At 43.0% G+C, this 13,445-nt stretch overlaps 1 protein-coding gene across 1 annotated transcript in view; it reads right to left on the reverse strand.

The window, feature by feature from the left end:
• The window catches only part of Med27 (mediator complex subunit 27), a 208,363-nt gene that overhangs the window by 127,361 nt on the left and 67,557 nt on the right, over positions 1-13,445 (reverse strand). Inside the window, exon 3 of the mRNA XM_004654032.2 lies at positions 3,888-4,018. Within this exon, the coding sequence (XP_004654089.1) occupies positions 3,888-4,018 (131 nt within the window). The remainder of the gene's footprint in view (positions 1-3,887; positions 4,019-13,445) is intronic.

Here is a 13,445-nt window from a genome sequence, read left to right on the forward strand (position 1 = left end):
TCCCCAGTACTGGGATTACAGGCACATGCCACCACACCCAACTTTTTAATGTGGGTTCTGAGGCTCTGAACTCAGATCTTCATGCTTACAAGGTAGGTGTTTTGCCAAATGAGCCAACTCCCAGCCCCTTGCTAACACCTGCCTGATAACAGAGGATAGGTCATCATAGGACCTTATCTGGCTTCTTGTCTCAGATGGCTGTGACAAGGTTTATGTGAGGAAAATCCACAGCCTCCAGTCATAGCCAGCACCACCTTGCCTGCTGGGTCACTGAGCAGCCTAGGAGGTGCAGCTCCTGACCCCAGCTGAGCATCCCTCAGATAACCACTGCCTTGGCCACACTACAACTTTCTGAGACTGAGCCAAAACCAGCCAGACAAGCCATGCAGAGAACCCTGCTCCCCAGATAGTAAGAAACCAAGCCGACCACACTAAGCTTGGTGAATTCTGTACACAGCAATGGTTAATTAACATAGCAATCTTGGCAGATTTGGAGGTCTTATACGGCATTCAGGAATTTTCTTGATGGCAAAGTTAATTTATGGTCAGAGGGTGCTTATAATAACAATTTTGTAATTAGGAATCTTTCAGACAAGATAACCATAACAGCACTGAAGCATATAAGTTCAAACACTTCATAGAACAAGCAATGCTGCCTTCCATTGTCAGTTAACTTCAGTAACAGATTAAGATAGAGGACAGGATTTCAGTACAATCCTCTTTGGAGAGTTTTGATTTTAAAAGTATTATGTTACATTTAGAAAGTCTTAAACATTATGCGTCAAAACCTGAAACGTTGAAGCAACTTTCTCAAAATAACATAACATTGTTCTTTTTCATTATCTTTGTTTTTTTTTTAATCTACATCACACACATTAGCTCATGCTTTTTTTTTTTTTTTACTTTTAAAACACATTCATAACCCAAACAGGCTCCAGCTATGCTATGTCATCCCCCTAGCCAACATCAAACACAGGCAAAGCCCAGTGGGAGTCTGACTACATAGACCCTGCCTACTTGGCAATGAGAACCACTCTGTAAAGGGACTCCAGGATGCTATGAGCCCAAAATGCTCAATGATGTGAAAATGGAGTATAGGAAATCATTTCATTGTTGTATTCTTAGGACACAGTACCCATTTTTTCTCTTTGAAACAAAGTATCCTGAGTGATCTGTTATAAATTTATAATGACAGTTGTGAACACCTCACTCTCTCTCTTCCTTTGGCATCAGAATAGTGTCTGTTGATTGCCTTGGAGCTTAAAATAGTGTTTAAGTGTCCTCATAATAGCATGTCACCTGTAAGCAGAATTCAAGCCAATGCAAATGAACAAATGGTGAACAGATGGACGAAGCCCGAACTTTTGTCAAGAGAGAGTTAGCAACAAACACTTTTGGCTCCTGTCTTGGGAACATTAGAAAGACTTTCACTTCTTGCCAAACATCTTGCCTCAGAAGACAGGCCATGCAGGGAAAATGACAAGTTACAAGGCCCATCAGACTTTGGGGAGCTGAGAGTTGAGATGTGCAAAATCACCAAGTCAACACGTGAGCAGCAGCAGAGTAACACTGCTTAAGAAGCTTTTTGCTGCTCAAGCCAACTTCTAGAAAAACATGGCACCTAAGGTACACAGCACATATGAAAACACCTAAGGGTGCTTGTGCTCCCTGGTAGAGGAAGCTCAGTGCAGACTGTGGAGGGGTTTCAAGGCACAGAGACAGTGGTTCAAGAGTGCTGTCACAGGAGAAAGGCCCAGGGTTCTTTCTTGTCACCTCACCTAGCATGTCTCCTCCTTGAACGCAAGCCTCGGCCTGTCTTCTCCCTCTCTAATTTCAGCAGCCCCCTCTCGCACACTTTACTCCAGTTGTTTATCTTTCCTGGCACTAGTGGTAGCTAGAAGTTTCAGTATTGGGGACCATGCACATCTTGCTCATGATTACATCTCAGACCTGAAACCATGTCTGGTTAGCAAGATGAATTCGTCCCTGAGCAGAGACAACCAACCAAGTCTCATGTGCAAACAGTCCTTTGGGCAGAAGGTATAAAGCCACAGCTTGTGACTGAGGACCTGAGCACAGGAGAGCAAAGTTCAAATCCAGCCCTGCAAAAGTATGGTCCTTCTCTGGGAAAAACTGACAGAAAATCTGCCAGCAAACACTAATAAGCCCATGTTTCTGACTATACATCAATGGAAAGATAACATAGCAAATCAATGGATAAGCTAATCATGGCATATTCAAAAGAATATTACACACCAACGAAAAAGAACAAACAGCCTGGCTAGGGAGACGGCTCTGTCAGTAAAGTGCTTGTCATGAAAGCACAAAGACCCGAGTTTGATCTCCAAAACCCATGTAAAAGGTGGATATACTGGCATGTGCTTGTAATTGTGGCTCTAGGGAGGTATACACAGGAGGATCCCTGGGGCTCATTGGCCAGGTAGTCTAGTCTAATTGATGAGCTTCAGGCCAATAAGAGATCCTATCTCAGAAATAGATGGACAATGTTCCCATGGAATGGCACCTAGGCTGTCATCTGACCACTACCTTTACATGTGTGCATGTGCAGCAGCATATACAAATATGCACAAACACTCTAGAGCCACTACTATCACTTTGCTTCAAAGAATTTATTCTTTCAGGACATGGTGGTACATGCCTTTAGTCCCAGTGCTCAAGAGGCAGAGGTAGGAGGATCACTGTGAGTACTAACCCAGTGAGACTGCACAGTGAATTCCAGATCAGCCTGGGCTAGATGAGGCTAATAGATAGTATTTGAGTTAAAAGAAAAGAAAATTGGGCTAGAGGAATGGCTTAGCAGTTAAGGCATTTGCCTGCAAAGCCAAAGGACCCAGGTTCGATTCCCCAGGACCCACGTTAGCCAGATGCACAAGGGGGCGCACACATCTGAGTTTGTTTGCAGTGGCTAGAGGCCCTGGCACACCCGTTCTCTCTCCCTCTTTCTCTGTCAAATAAATAAATAAATAAAATATTTTTAAAAAAAGAAAACTATTTTCTATTCCTATACTAGTATAAGGGGACAGTTCAGTGGTACAGCATGTTCTTAACAAGCACAAAGTCCTGGGTTTACGCTCCAGCAGGCATGTGTGCATTCACATGCACAAATACAAGATGGTACAAAAGAAGACATATTGTGTAGTTCTATATATATGAAGTTTAAGAGCAGGCAAAATTAACTGTAGTTTTGTTGTTTTTGACTTGCTACTGTTGTTGTCATTGAGATAGAATCTTGTATTTATCCCAGGATGACCTTGAACTTGAGATTCTCATGCCTCAGCCGCCCATGCTGAAATTCATTGTTTGAAGAAATAAGAATAATGTTCAGTTTGGACCTGGAGCTGGAGTTGAAGGAAGAACAGGTACTGTCTAGGAACAAGAGACGGTGTTCTAGAAGTCTGAAGAGTCACTATGTAGATATGCATACATGGGAAAACCATCAACCTGGCTGCTCCATGAATCTCACTACTGCTACTACATGTGAAAGCAGCAACAGCCTGGTTCTGATCAGGTCTGAGCTCCACCAGAGCCTGTAAGTCAGCACTTACCAACACACACATACCTCAGCTGTGTTCTTCACAGAATACAAGACAACTGCTCTGATGTTCTGCCAGCTTGGGGACTGGGATAAGGAAACATGCTTTAAGGCACCTTAAAATCCTAGGTGGACAGTCACACACACAAGATTTATAAACTCTGAGCTGCCTTACAGCAACTTAAGAAAGAGCCAGGCAATTGTGCTTTCTATTCCTATGAGACAAGCCTTTTGAAAAGAACAGTTTGGGAGTAAAAGATAACTTTCCCAAAACCCCGAATGAGCACAAAGCAGCCTCCCAGAACACAAGACCCTTTTGAAGCTCTTCACTCACTGGGGTGGTAGAACCAGGGTAGTGGGTTGAGCCTTTGGTCGACGCTTGGCAGATACGCCCATCTGATTTGCAGACCGCTTTAAGGACTGTTGATTCAAAAGGCCAGATGCCAGACCCGCATGGTACTGCAACTGTGGAGGAGGCAAGAGAAAGAGTATTTAGTAAATGCAAGACAAAGGGTATTCAACTACCGGTCCTAGATGATTTTGTTGCCTTACACAGTTTTAGTTATTTCACATGCAGCTACTAACACTCTGCTTCCAAGAACTTATTGTCTCCAGGCATGGGGGTGCACACCTTTAATCTCAGCACTCAGGAGGCAGAGGCAGGAGAATCACTGCGAGATCCAGTTTTTCGAGGTAAGGTCTCACTCTAGCCTAGGCTGACCTGGAATTTACTAGGTAGTTTCAAGGTAGCCTCAAACTCACAGCAATCCTCCTATCTCTGCCTCCTAAGTGTTGGGGTTAAAGATGTGTACCACCGTGCTGGGTTAAATTCTTAAGGCACTAATTGGTTGAAGAGAAATGGCTCAGCAGTTAAGGTGCTTGCCTGTGAACCCTAAGGACCTAGGTTCAATTCCCCAGAACCCACATAAGCCAGAAGCATATACAGGCGCATGTGTCTGGAGTTCATTTGCAGTGGCTAGAGGCCTGGGATGCCCATTCTCTCTCATAAATAAAAGTAAACGAATGAATGAATAAAATATTCTCTAAAAAAGAATAGCCAACAACAAACTGAGGAAGTGGCTAAATATCAGAAGCACATTACAGCAGCATTTGAAGGGGTTAAGGACAAAGCAAGATGCACTGTAACCTGAGAGACACTTAAAAAGATGCTCCCTAAAATACTGTGCATTTCTGAATATGACAGAACTGGCGTACTTTTTACTGTGAAAACACATCCATATATATTGTATGGGAAGTATGAAAGCCCATGTTATTTTGTTAATAAGAATACCCGGAGGTTTCCTTAGAGACAAACTCAGTTCTGGGAATACTTGTCAATGTCATGTCTTGGTGGTAATGAAAACTACAGAACTCATAATCTACTATGGTAAAGCAGGACCTCACAGGCGCTCACGGCTCAAGGCTCTGTGAGTCAGCACTAAGAACCTTTCTCTGGAGTTACCTTTTCTATGGTGAAAGTACAAGTATCAATCCTAAGAGCCAGCTCATGAATACAGCTGACAACATTGTACACAGATGGATCCAGAGTCTGGGGAGGACTGGCAGAGAAGTCAATTTCATTTCCGCTTACATGCCACTGGAAACTGCATCCTTTATGTGGGCTCAGTGCCAGCATCCTTGCTTTACTCCTGGACAAACTGCTGAGCTCTGAGGTTACTAAGGACAGATCATTTTACCCTACGCAGTATTTCAACTTCCCTACTAGAAAAAAGAAGTGACACTATCTAGTTCTAAACCAAACAAGTTTTCTAAAAATCCATTTTATTGATCATAGTTTGTGTAACTATAATGAACACATTTGAAATATAGCATTTGATGCATTTTGACACAGACAAACATCAGTGTGGCCAACACCCCAGTCAAAATGGAAAATTTCTATCACTGCGCAAAGCTTCCTGGGCCCCAAGACAGCCAGTCACCACAACTCCTGCCCCTGCCCAGGATCTTTTGATTGAAAAACCAGCTTGTCATTCTCATTTGCTGCCAAATAAAGCACACATCCAATTTAACATGTGACAGTAACCTTCCTTTCCAATCCCATGCTTGTGTATTTGAGATCATACAGAGTGCCATCAATCTCTCTATAATAAAATTAGTCTTGAAAGGTATCCCAATTTTGAACAGATGTAAACAAAACACTCAAATGTGCAAATGCCAAGCTAACAATTTGGATCAAGACCATTTATAACATCCAATATGCTTCCTCCTCTAGTCTCAAACTAAGCAGGGTCTTTTAAACATATATTTAGAATTGACTAAACATACAAGTAGTAACTCATTCAGAAGCTCTGAGTCAATTCTTCACTACGGTTCTTCCCAGGCATAGATCTTCTTTGCCAAGTCAGCTACATTTTAGTTCATGGTAATGGAAATGGTGGCCACCATATATAAAGGGCCAGGTCCTGGATGCAAAGGGTAATAACATTCTGAAAAACAAATGGCTTTACCTAAAGCCATTGGGCTGCACACAAATAGAGAGGGAAGAAAAACAATGCCAACTGAAATGATCTGCTCCTTGAAAGTGGCTATAAAAATGAAGCTGCCCAGTGACCCCACAAGACTGGAATGTCTGTGTTTGGAGCATCCATATTGCTTCTTAATAGACTCTTGATTTACCTGGTTGATCTGCTGTGGGAACCACTGGCTGCCCAATACAGGACAAAGACATATGGCCTTCATGAAAAAAATGGAGTTCTATGCAAATGGAAAGGTTGGGGAGGGGTGCATAATTTGGTTCTAACAACTCATCTTAGACCAATGAATTTGGCTCAAGTTTGGCTTTCTCCTACAGATTTCTTCAATGTAAAATCAATGGAAGCAAGGGACAGAATAAGTTTGAAAGACAATGTTTCAAAATGTCAGCTGCTTGGGTTTCGATCTTCCCCGCCAGAATCTGCAATGAGTGCAATACGCATGGGGCTTTGTGGAGCTGAAGGAAAGACAGCTTGGCAGGGACCCTCCTGGCCCAAGGAACCCTCTCTGCCTTTGGCTTTCCTTCTTTGTCCATGCAAGCTCAGCCATTCCAGCCCTGCTGACTCTTAGCAAGGCAGAGTCCTGCTAACGATGCAGAGCAAAGGGGCATTCTGCCCACCTGGCATCACTGGCTCATTTGCTCAAACAAACAAAAACCACAAAAACCACATGCTAACTACTGCCTATCTTGCACAGGGGTCCTATGAAGCCTCTTCCATCTTGAGGCTTCCAGCGTGCATCACAGCTCCAGCAGCACATGTAGGTGGAAGGACTCCTCTTCTTCCACAACAAAATCTGCCCTTGCAAGCTGACTCATAATGATTAAGTGACATTTGTTAATCATATATACGATCCCAGTTTCCAGGAACACGGCTCCAACTGTCAAGATCTATAAGGGGCCCATTAAATATTAAGTGAACCACCTTTATAATGGGAGAAAAGGTCAAAGTTAATAAAACTGACAGGCAGTTCCTGTCCAACTGGATTTATACATTATTTAAGCACCAAACACTCCATTCCATGTAACACAGTTTAGATCTGAAAAGACTCTTGGAAAATGTTCATTCAGCCAATGGTTCTAAAACAGAAGGGAGTTCAGAGTGAGTCTACAAATTAACATTAAGAATATATCACTCCATAAAATGCTGCCATAAGTTTTCAATTACAAGTTCTGCAATATTTTCTATAGAAATATATTTCAATAAACATATTCTCCAAATGTCTATGGCATGGAAACAACTCCATTTCAAAAACAGCAACTTATCAAGTTCTAATGTGATTTTTCCACCCAAGATCATTTCTCTACTAACCAGCAAGAATAAAATGAAAGAGAGATATAAAACAACCTATTCTTTTTAACTCTAGGGAAGGAAATGTTTATGTGATGAGTGGAGTCTTAATTGACCACGGTGCTTCAACCCACAGGACAGTCTCGATGCCCTCTGAAATTCTGACAGTACTTCCTTGGGTACTACTTCACTATCTACTCATTTTGGCCTTCTATTTTCTATGAATGACCTAGGGTTTGTTCTATTGGTTCTCAACCTTAAGCCCTTTCTAACCAATTATTTATGCTAATCACTATATCTGGGGTCATTTCATCAACTCACAATGATTTGAGTAAAAACCAATCAGAATTAGGAAAACCTTGAATTACTGGACAATTTTAAGGTGACGCTGAGTGACACACTGCATGTAATAGGTGCCAAGTGTTGTCAGGTAGGGTCCATGCAGGATAAGAACTTCTGCAAGCATCTCTGGGGCAGGGTGCTCCTGGGTTTTCTGCCCAGAACTGCCACGTGATCACACCCCACCAACCCTCGAGAAAACACTCAAGGCCACACCAAGCAGGTGGACTCCTCATGTTTTTAAAGGACTGGAAGGGTATTTGGCCTCAGCATAAAGCGAAGATACCATATCCTACAATACTCAGAACAGGCTTAAAATTTCCCTGGACAGTCCAGGTCTTCCCTCATGTAATCTTCTTTGAAGAACCTGAACCACTAGGGTCAAAAGTTGATCACTTTTATAGTGCTTTGAATTACAAATAACAGCATATACCAGAAGAAAAATATAGAAAGGATAAAAACAGGACTCCAATGCAAAATTTCCAACATAACTTGGGAGTTAGAAAATCAAATGAGCAATGATCCCCTTGTTAGTTCTCTACTGGCTTCATGTCTTCCCCAGTGCTCTGAATGCTTGTAATTGCTCCAAAACAAAGGAAATGCTTTGCAATGAACCAAAGGAGAAGAGAAGAAATTCTGAGCCCTAGTCATTTTCAATACACTAAGTTAGTGGCATTCAATTAGGCCTGGGACTTACAGGCTGCAGATTACGCTAGAACCCCCTGAAGTCCGTGCCACAGCATCTCATCATAAGCAATAATTTTTCTAACCACCCATACGGCTGGGTCCCAATTTAAGAGAATATGACATTCAAAATCTCAAAACTTATAAGCTAGATCAATTGAGATTTGATTTTTCCCACTATAAAAATTATTATTTCCTTCTCAAGAGATTCACCAAAGTCTTAAGGGAAGAAGAGGAGAGAGGGGGAAATCTCTTGACCTGAAGATATGACTCACTTTGCTTTGACAAATCACTTTACCTACAAGTTACTAAGAACACCAGCAAGACACATAGTTAATATCAGTAACGAAACTCTATGGATAGGAATGGGATAACTAAGTGCTAATAAATTCTAACCAGCTTAGACCAGAGGGCCTATGGGACAAGCTGAAGAGATTAGGGGCAGACAATATGTGCTCCTGGGCTCTGATGCCCATAAGAGCCATGTGTTGTACAGCCCACCCCCTTCTCTAAAAAGCAAGAATAGACAAGTGAGGTGGATGCCTCCAGTTTCTAAAGGAGTTTGAAGCACAAACGCACAGCCCCTGTCATCCTGGGGTTGGGCACCCAGGAAGACTTCTCTCGAGGTTCTTTTGCTGTTGATTCCCTGTATGGGTGTTACACATAGGCTGCTGGTGAACCTGTCAATGGACAAGCAGATTGGCACTTAGTGCGCAACTGCTGCGCTTGGTGGCCTGGACTGGTACTGTCACCATCTACACAACAGACTGGCTCCACCCTACAGTTCTCTTATGCTTAGGTGCTTGTTGACACTGTTTCTTCTCACTTCACTTGCCCAAGAGGTATGAGCATATTGTGTAACCACAGACTGTACCCGGGTTACTTCACATCACAGGCTTCCGACATCAGAGAAAAACCTTAGAGTTCTACCCAAAAAACCCTTTTCACAGGATAGGAGACTCTGGCCTTAAAGAGGTCCCTGGCCCAAAGTACACATATCCTGAAAGAGGAGCAGGCCATCCAGGGTTCACTGGATATGAGGGTCTGAGATTTGTCACCTCTACTTCAGGCGTGAGGCCTGGTAAGTCTTCCTGCTCACAGGAGCTGAATGTCCGTGTCACTAGTATGTGTGGTCTCGTCAGTGTCCTTCTCCTGATCTCTCTGAGGCCTGGAGATGCACATGCTCCTCCTCCTCCTGCTCACTCCACTCATGAGTCAGGGGTGAGTTTGGGGAAATTTTAACCATTAGTTTTAAGGTTTTATTATTTAGCATTAGATACCTTCTAAGAAGAAGTGGGTTGGGGCTAGAGAAAGTCCAAAATTGTAAAAAACAAAACAAAACAAAACAAAAAAAATCCAAGTTCTACAGCTGGCCATAGCAACCTCTACTTCCTAGCTATTGCTACATGATGGGTGATTGAGGGCTGTCCAATGGATCATCTTTGTGTGTGTTTTTGTTTTTTTTTTTTGGTTTTGTTTTGTTTTTCAGGGTTTCACTCTGGCCTAGGCTGACCTGGTATTCACTATGTTGCCTCAGGGTGGCCTCAAACTCATGGCGATCCTCCCGCCTCTGCCTCCCAAGTGCTGGGATTATAGGTATGTGCCACCATGCCCGGCTGGGTCATCTGTTCTTCAGAAGATTCTACATGACTCACAGTGATGGGAACACACAGGGAAGTTTATGCCACTTGTTCCCACAGATCACTGACCCAAGGAGCCAGGGCTGGCCAGCACAAGTGCATGGAAAATCTTCCCAGGAACTGGAGGACATGCCAAAACCCACAGCCACAGTCTAAGGACATAGTTCACCTGGAAGACCATTCCACACTCCCACATCAATAGCTGTCTGCCCTCCACACAAAACTGGGATGTCCGTGCATGACACAGCAGAGGGTGAAGGGAGTGGTGCTAATCTGAGATTTTCCTAGTCATATTTCTCCAAACCAGGAGCACTTCATCACCACTGAGCTGCAAAGACCTTTGGCCCTCATTATTGAAACGCATTTTGCCTCCAGCTAATGAGAAAGCACAGTGTGCTTCAATAAAGCTCAGCTTCTTCTGAGCCCAACTCTGGGCAGAAAGCTTGCCAAGGAAAACAGCTACAGAAAAAATACCACAAATCTAATTGTTTTGCTTGAGTTTTAATCTAAATATCAGACAATGATATTAGCTTCCTTCCTCCTTTTATCTCCGAATGCTTATTGCAAATGGCCAATAGTTTGTGTTTTTTTTTTTAAGCCTTAGAGTTGAGCTTTTATGGGTAAATAATCTTTTTACTTGGTCAAAACAGCATCAATAAACCATAAGAAGGAGGCCTCCAATTTACTTGTCTATTTACTCTCCGCTGGGCAGCTGGGATCCAGGCCCTCCAATTACTCTGAAAGCAGGACCCAGATCAGGGCCGTACTTCCTGCTCAACTGTGGCATTGTTTATGTGCTAAATGCCATTTGGATGGCTTTCTTTCCCACACATTAATACTGAAATGTCCAAACTTCAAATGCTATCAAAGAAGTAAACAAAGGACAGACAGTAGCCTGTCTTTCTAAACAACTATGATGTTCTGCGCTGTGTAGAATTGTTCTCCTGGAAGTTCCTGGAGTTCACACCTTTATTAATAGGCCTTTCTCCCCAACTGTTCCTGTTTACACTACAGCTGTGTGCTTGCTAGCAAACTTCAAAGATGCCAATCAGCTAGGACACCAATCACTCATGCATCTGAACAAGTTCACTAGCAAAGCAAGCTGTGAATGCAGCTAAAAATGGAGGAAGAGCCATGACAGGGACAGTCATTTGTAGGGGTAAAAGAGGGACAGCTAAGGACAGCAAAAAGGGAAAGATGAGCAACAGGCCTAGGTAAGTAAGCATGGGAGGCTAAGATGAGGTGTCTTGCTGCCTCCCATTAGCACTGTGCAGGTCACAGAAGCTCTCACCCTTGTCTGAGAACAAGGTACAGAGATGATGCTAGATAGTCCTCAGGTGCTGGTTTGTTTTTTTTTTCCCCTCCTTTAAGTCATTCTGTTGAAGGCCCCAACATAAGAATATTAGAAAGGGGTGTGTTTGGTAAGTACTTTTAGATGAGGTTATGAGGTTGAAACCCCATGACACAACAACTGCCCTGGTGAGAAGAGACCAGGTTCTTTCTTCCCACCTGATAGGGGAGAACAAGCAGGTGGCCAGCTGCCGATGTGGAAGAGGGTCCCTTACCAAATATACAATCACCGGCACCTTGATCTTGGACTTTTTCAGCCTTCAAAACTAAAAAACAACTGGTTGTTTAGGCCACTTGTTCTATTATACTTTGTCACAGAAGCCCAACCTATGATGACACACAGCCACTTAAAAAGACATAAGCAGCTGGGCGCACACCTATAATCCGAGCACATGGGAAGCAGAAGTAGGAGGACCCTATGAATTCAAGGCCACCCTTAGAGTACACAGTGAGTGTCAGGTTAGTCTGAGCTAGAGACCCTACCTTGAGAAAAAGAAAAAAAGAAAGAAAGAGACATAGGCAGGGAGGGTAAGTAGGACCAAAGTAAAATATGACAGTGCATGAGACTGTGCACTCTGAAGGGGAAAAAGACAGTGGGCTGCCATATGTGCCTATCTTCCTCTTAGAGAACAAAGTCCATCATGTTCTCATAGCTCTATATTTCTATACCCAAGAAAAGTAGAATGTGTACCTGACCCTTCTCTGTTACTAACCAACAGAAGTAGCCAGGAAAAATGAAGCACTCAATTACCTTCCAAATACAGAGAGCACGCTAGTTACTAAATGAACAAGCCCTAGAAGGCCTGGATCAACAGTCTGTAAGGCAAGGTCACGATCATGCCCAGGGCCCCTTCAACACTGCAATGCTACAATATTATAAAGATTGCTCTATGAAAATGCAACCAAAGCCTGATTTTCTGTTTATGAAATGTAAACACTTTACTACTCACTAAAAACTTCTAATTAAGGAGGATAATAAGGGGGCAGGTGGTGAGGGCTTGGTGAAATACCTTGTGCCTAGTGTTAAAGGAAAGTGAATACAATGCTAGGTCCTTGATAGGTTCCTCAATGTTGACCAGCAGATGGTATTTCATTTATTACACATTCCAAATATTCATGGCAGGATATAGGGAAGGAACTAATATGCCCATATCACAGCTCTATTCCTGGGTATTTCCCCTCAAAAAAAACAACAACAGGATTTTCAACCAAGAAATGTGTAAAATAAGAACTACTATATATGTTTGTATCTCAATTCTAAACAGTGAACTCAAAGCACAGGCTATTTGCCAATTATATAAATTGGTCAGCATGATTTTTAAAAGCTTGTCAAATAAAAGTGGAATCTTGATTAAATTATTATAAAATTCTTCCTTTACAGGTAAAGTGAAGAAGGGATGAGAAAAATGAGTTCCATGGGCCTATTTATTGCCTTTCCAGTTCACTGAGGAATTTATTTAACTCTTCTGAGTCATGATACACTTGCTCATTGTCATCAGATGCAGGCCCCTCTCCACCGCAGCCCAGCCCCCAGTTACCCTCATTAACCCACAGTCTGATAGGGACTTGATCCACCTAGTCCTTGCTTACTGGGGACAGGAAGTAGGAGAAGCTGGGGAAGAAGAAAAGGCAGTGCAGAGAAAACTCTGCGGGGCAGGGGTGCAGCTCAGTGGTCCTGCATTTGCTTCCTACGCATGACGCCTTAGCTCCAATCCCCAGCACTGTGCATGCAAGAGCTCTCAGATGGAAGGAGGGAGCCATGTAACCATTAACTTGAAAACACATGTAATTGTGACCACAGAACAACTAGATAGTAGAAATGAGACAGCTGCTTGGTTGGAGGACTAAAAGACCAGGAAGCAGGAGAAAGCATTTGTAAAGCACCTTTTCCACAACACTCTCTCTCAGGAAAAGGGGTAAGAAGGCCTGGTGGCTATGGGCTGGCAGGAGGCAATAGCCAACTGCTTTCCTCCTTAGTCTACCATGAAACAGTAAAGGCTTGGCAGTGTGGCTTCATGAGTAGGAGACAGGTTTGCAGTCAGGTAGCGAGCTCCATGAGGGATTCTTGGAGTTTCTCCTATCTTCTGAGCATGTATC

This window comes from Jaculus jaculus, chromosome 1, assembly GCF_020740685.1.
Source record: "Jaculus jaculus isolate mJacJac1 chromosome 1, mJacJac1.mat.Y.cur, whole genome shotgun sequence".
NCBI classification, from domain to species: domain Eukaryota; kingdom Metazoa; phylum Chordata; class Mammalia; order Rodentia; family Dipodidae; genus Jaculus; species Jaculus jaculus.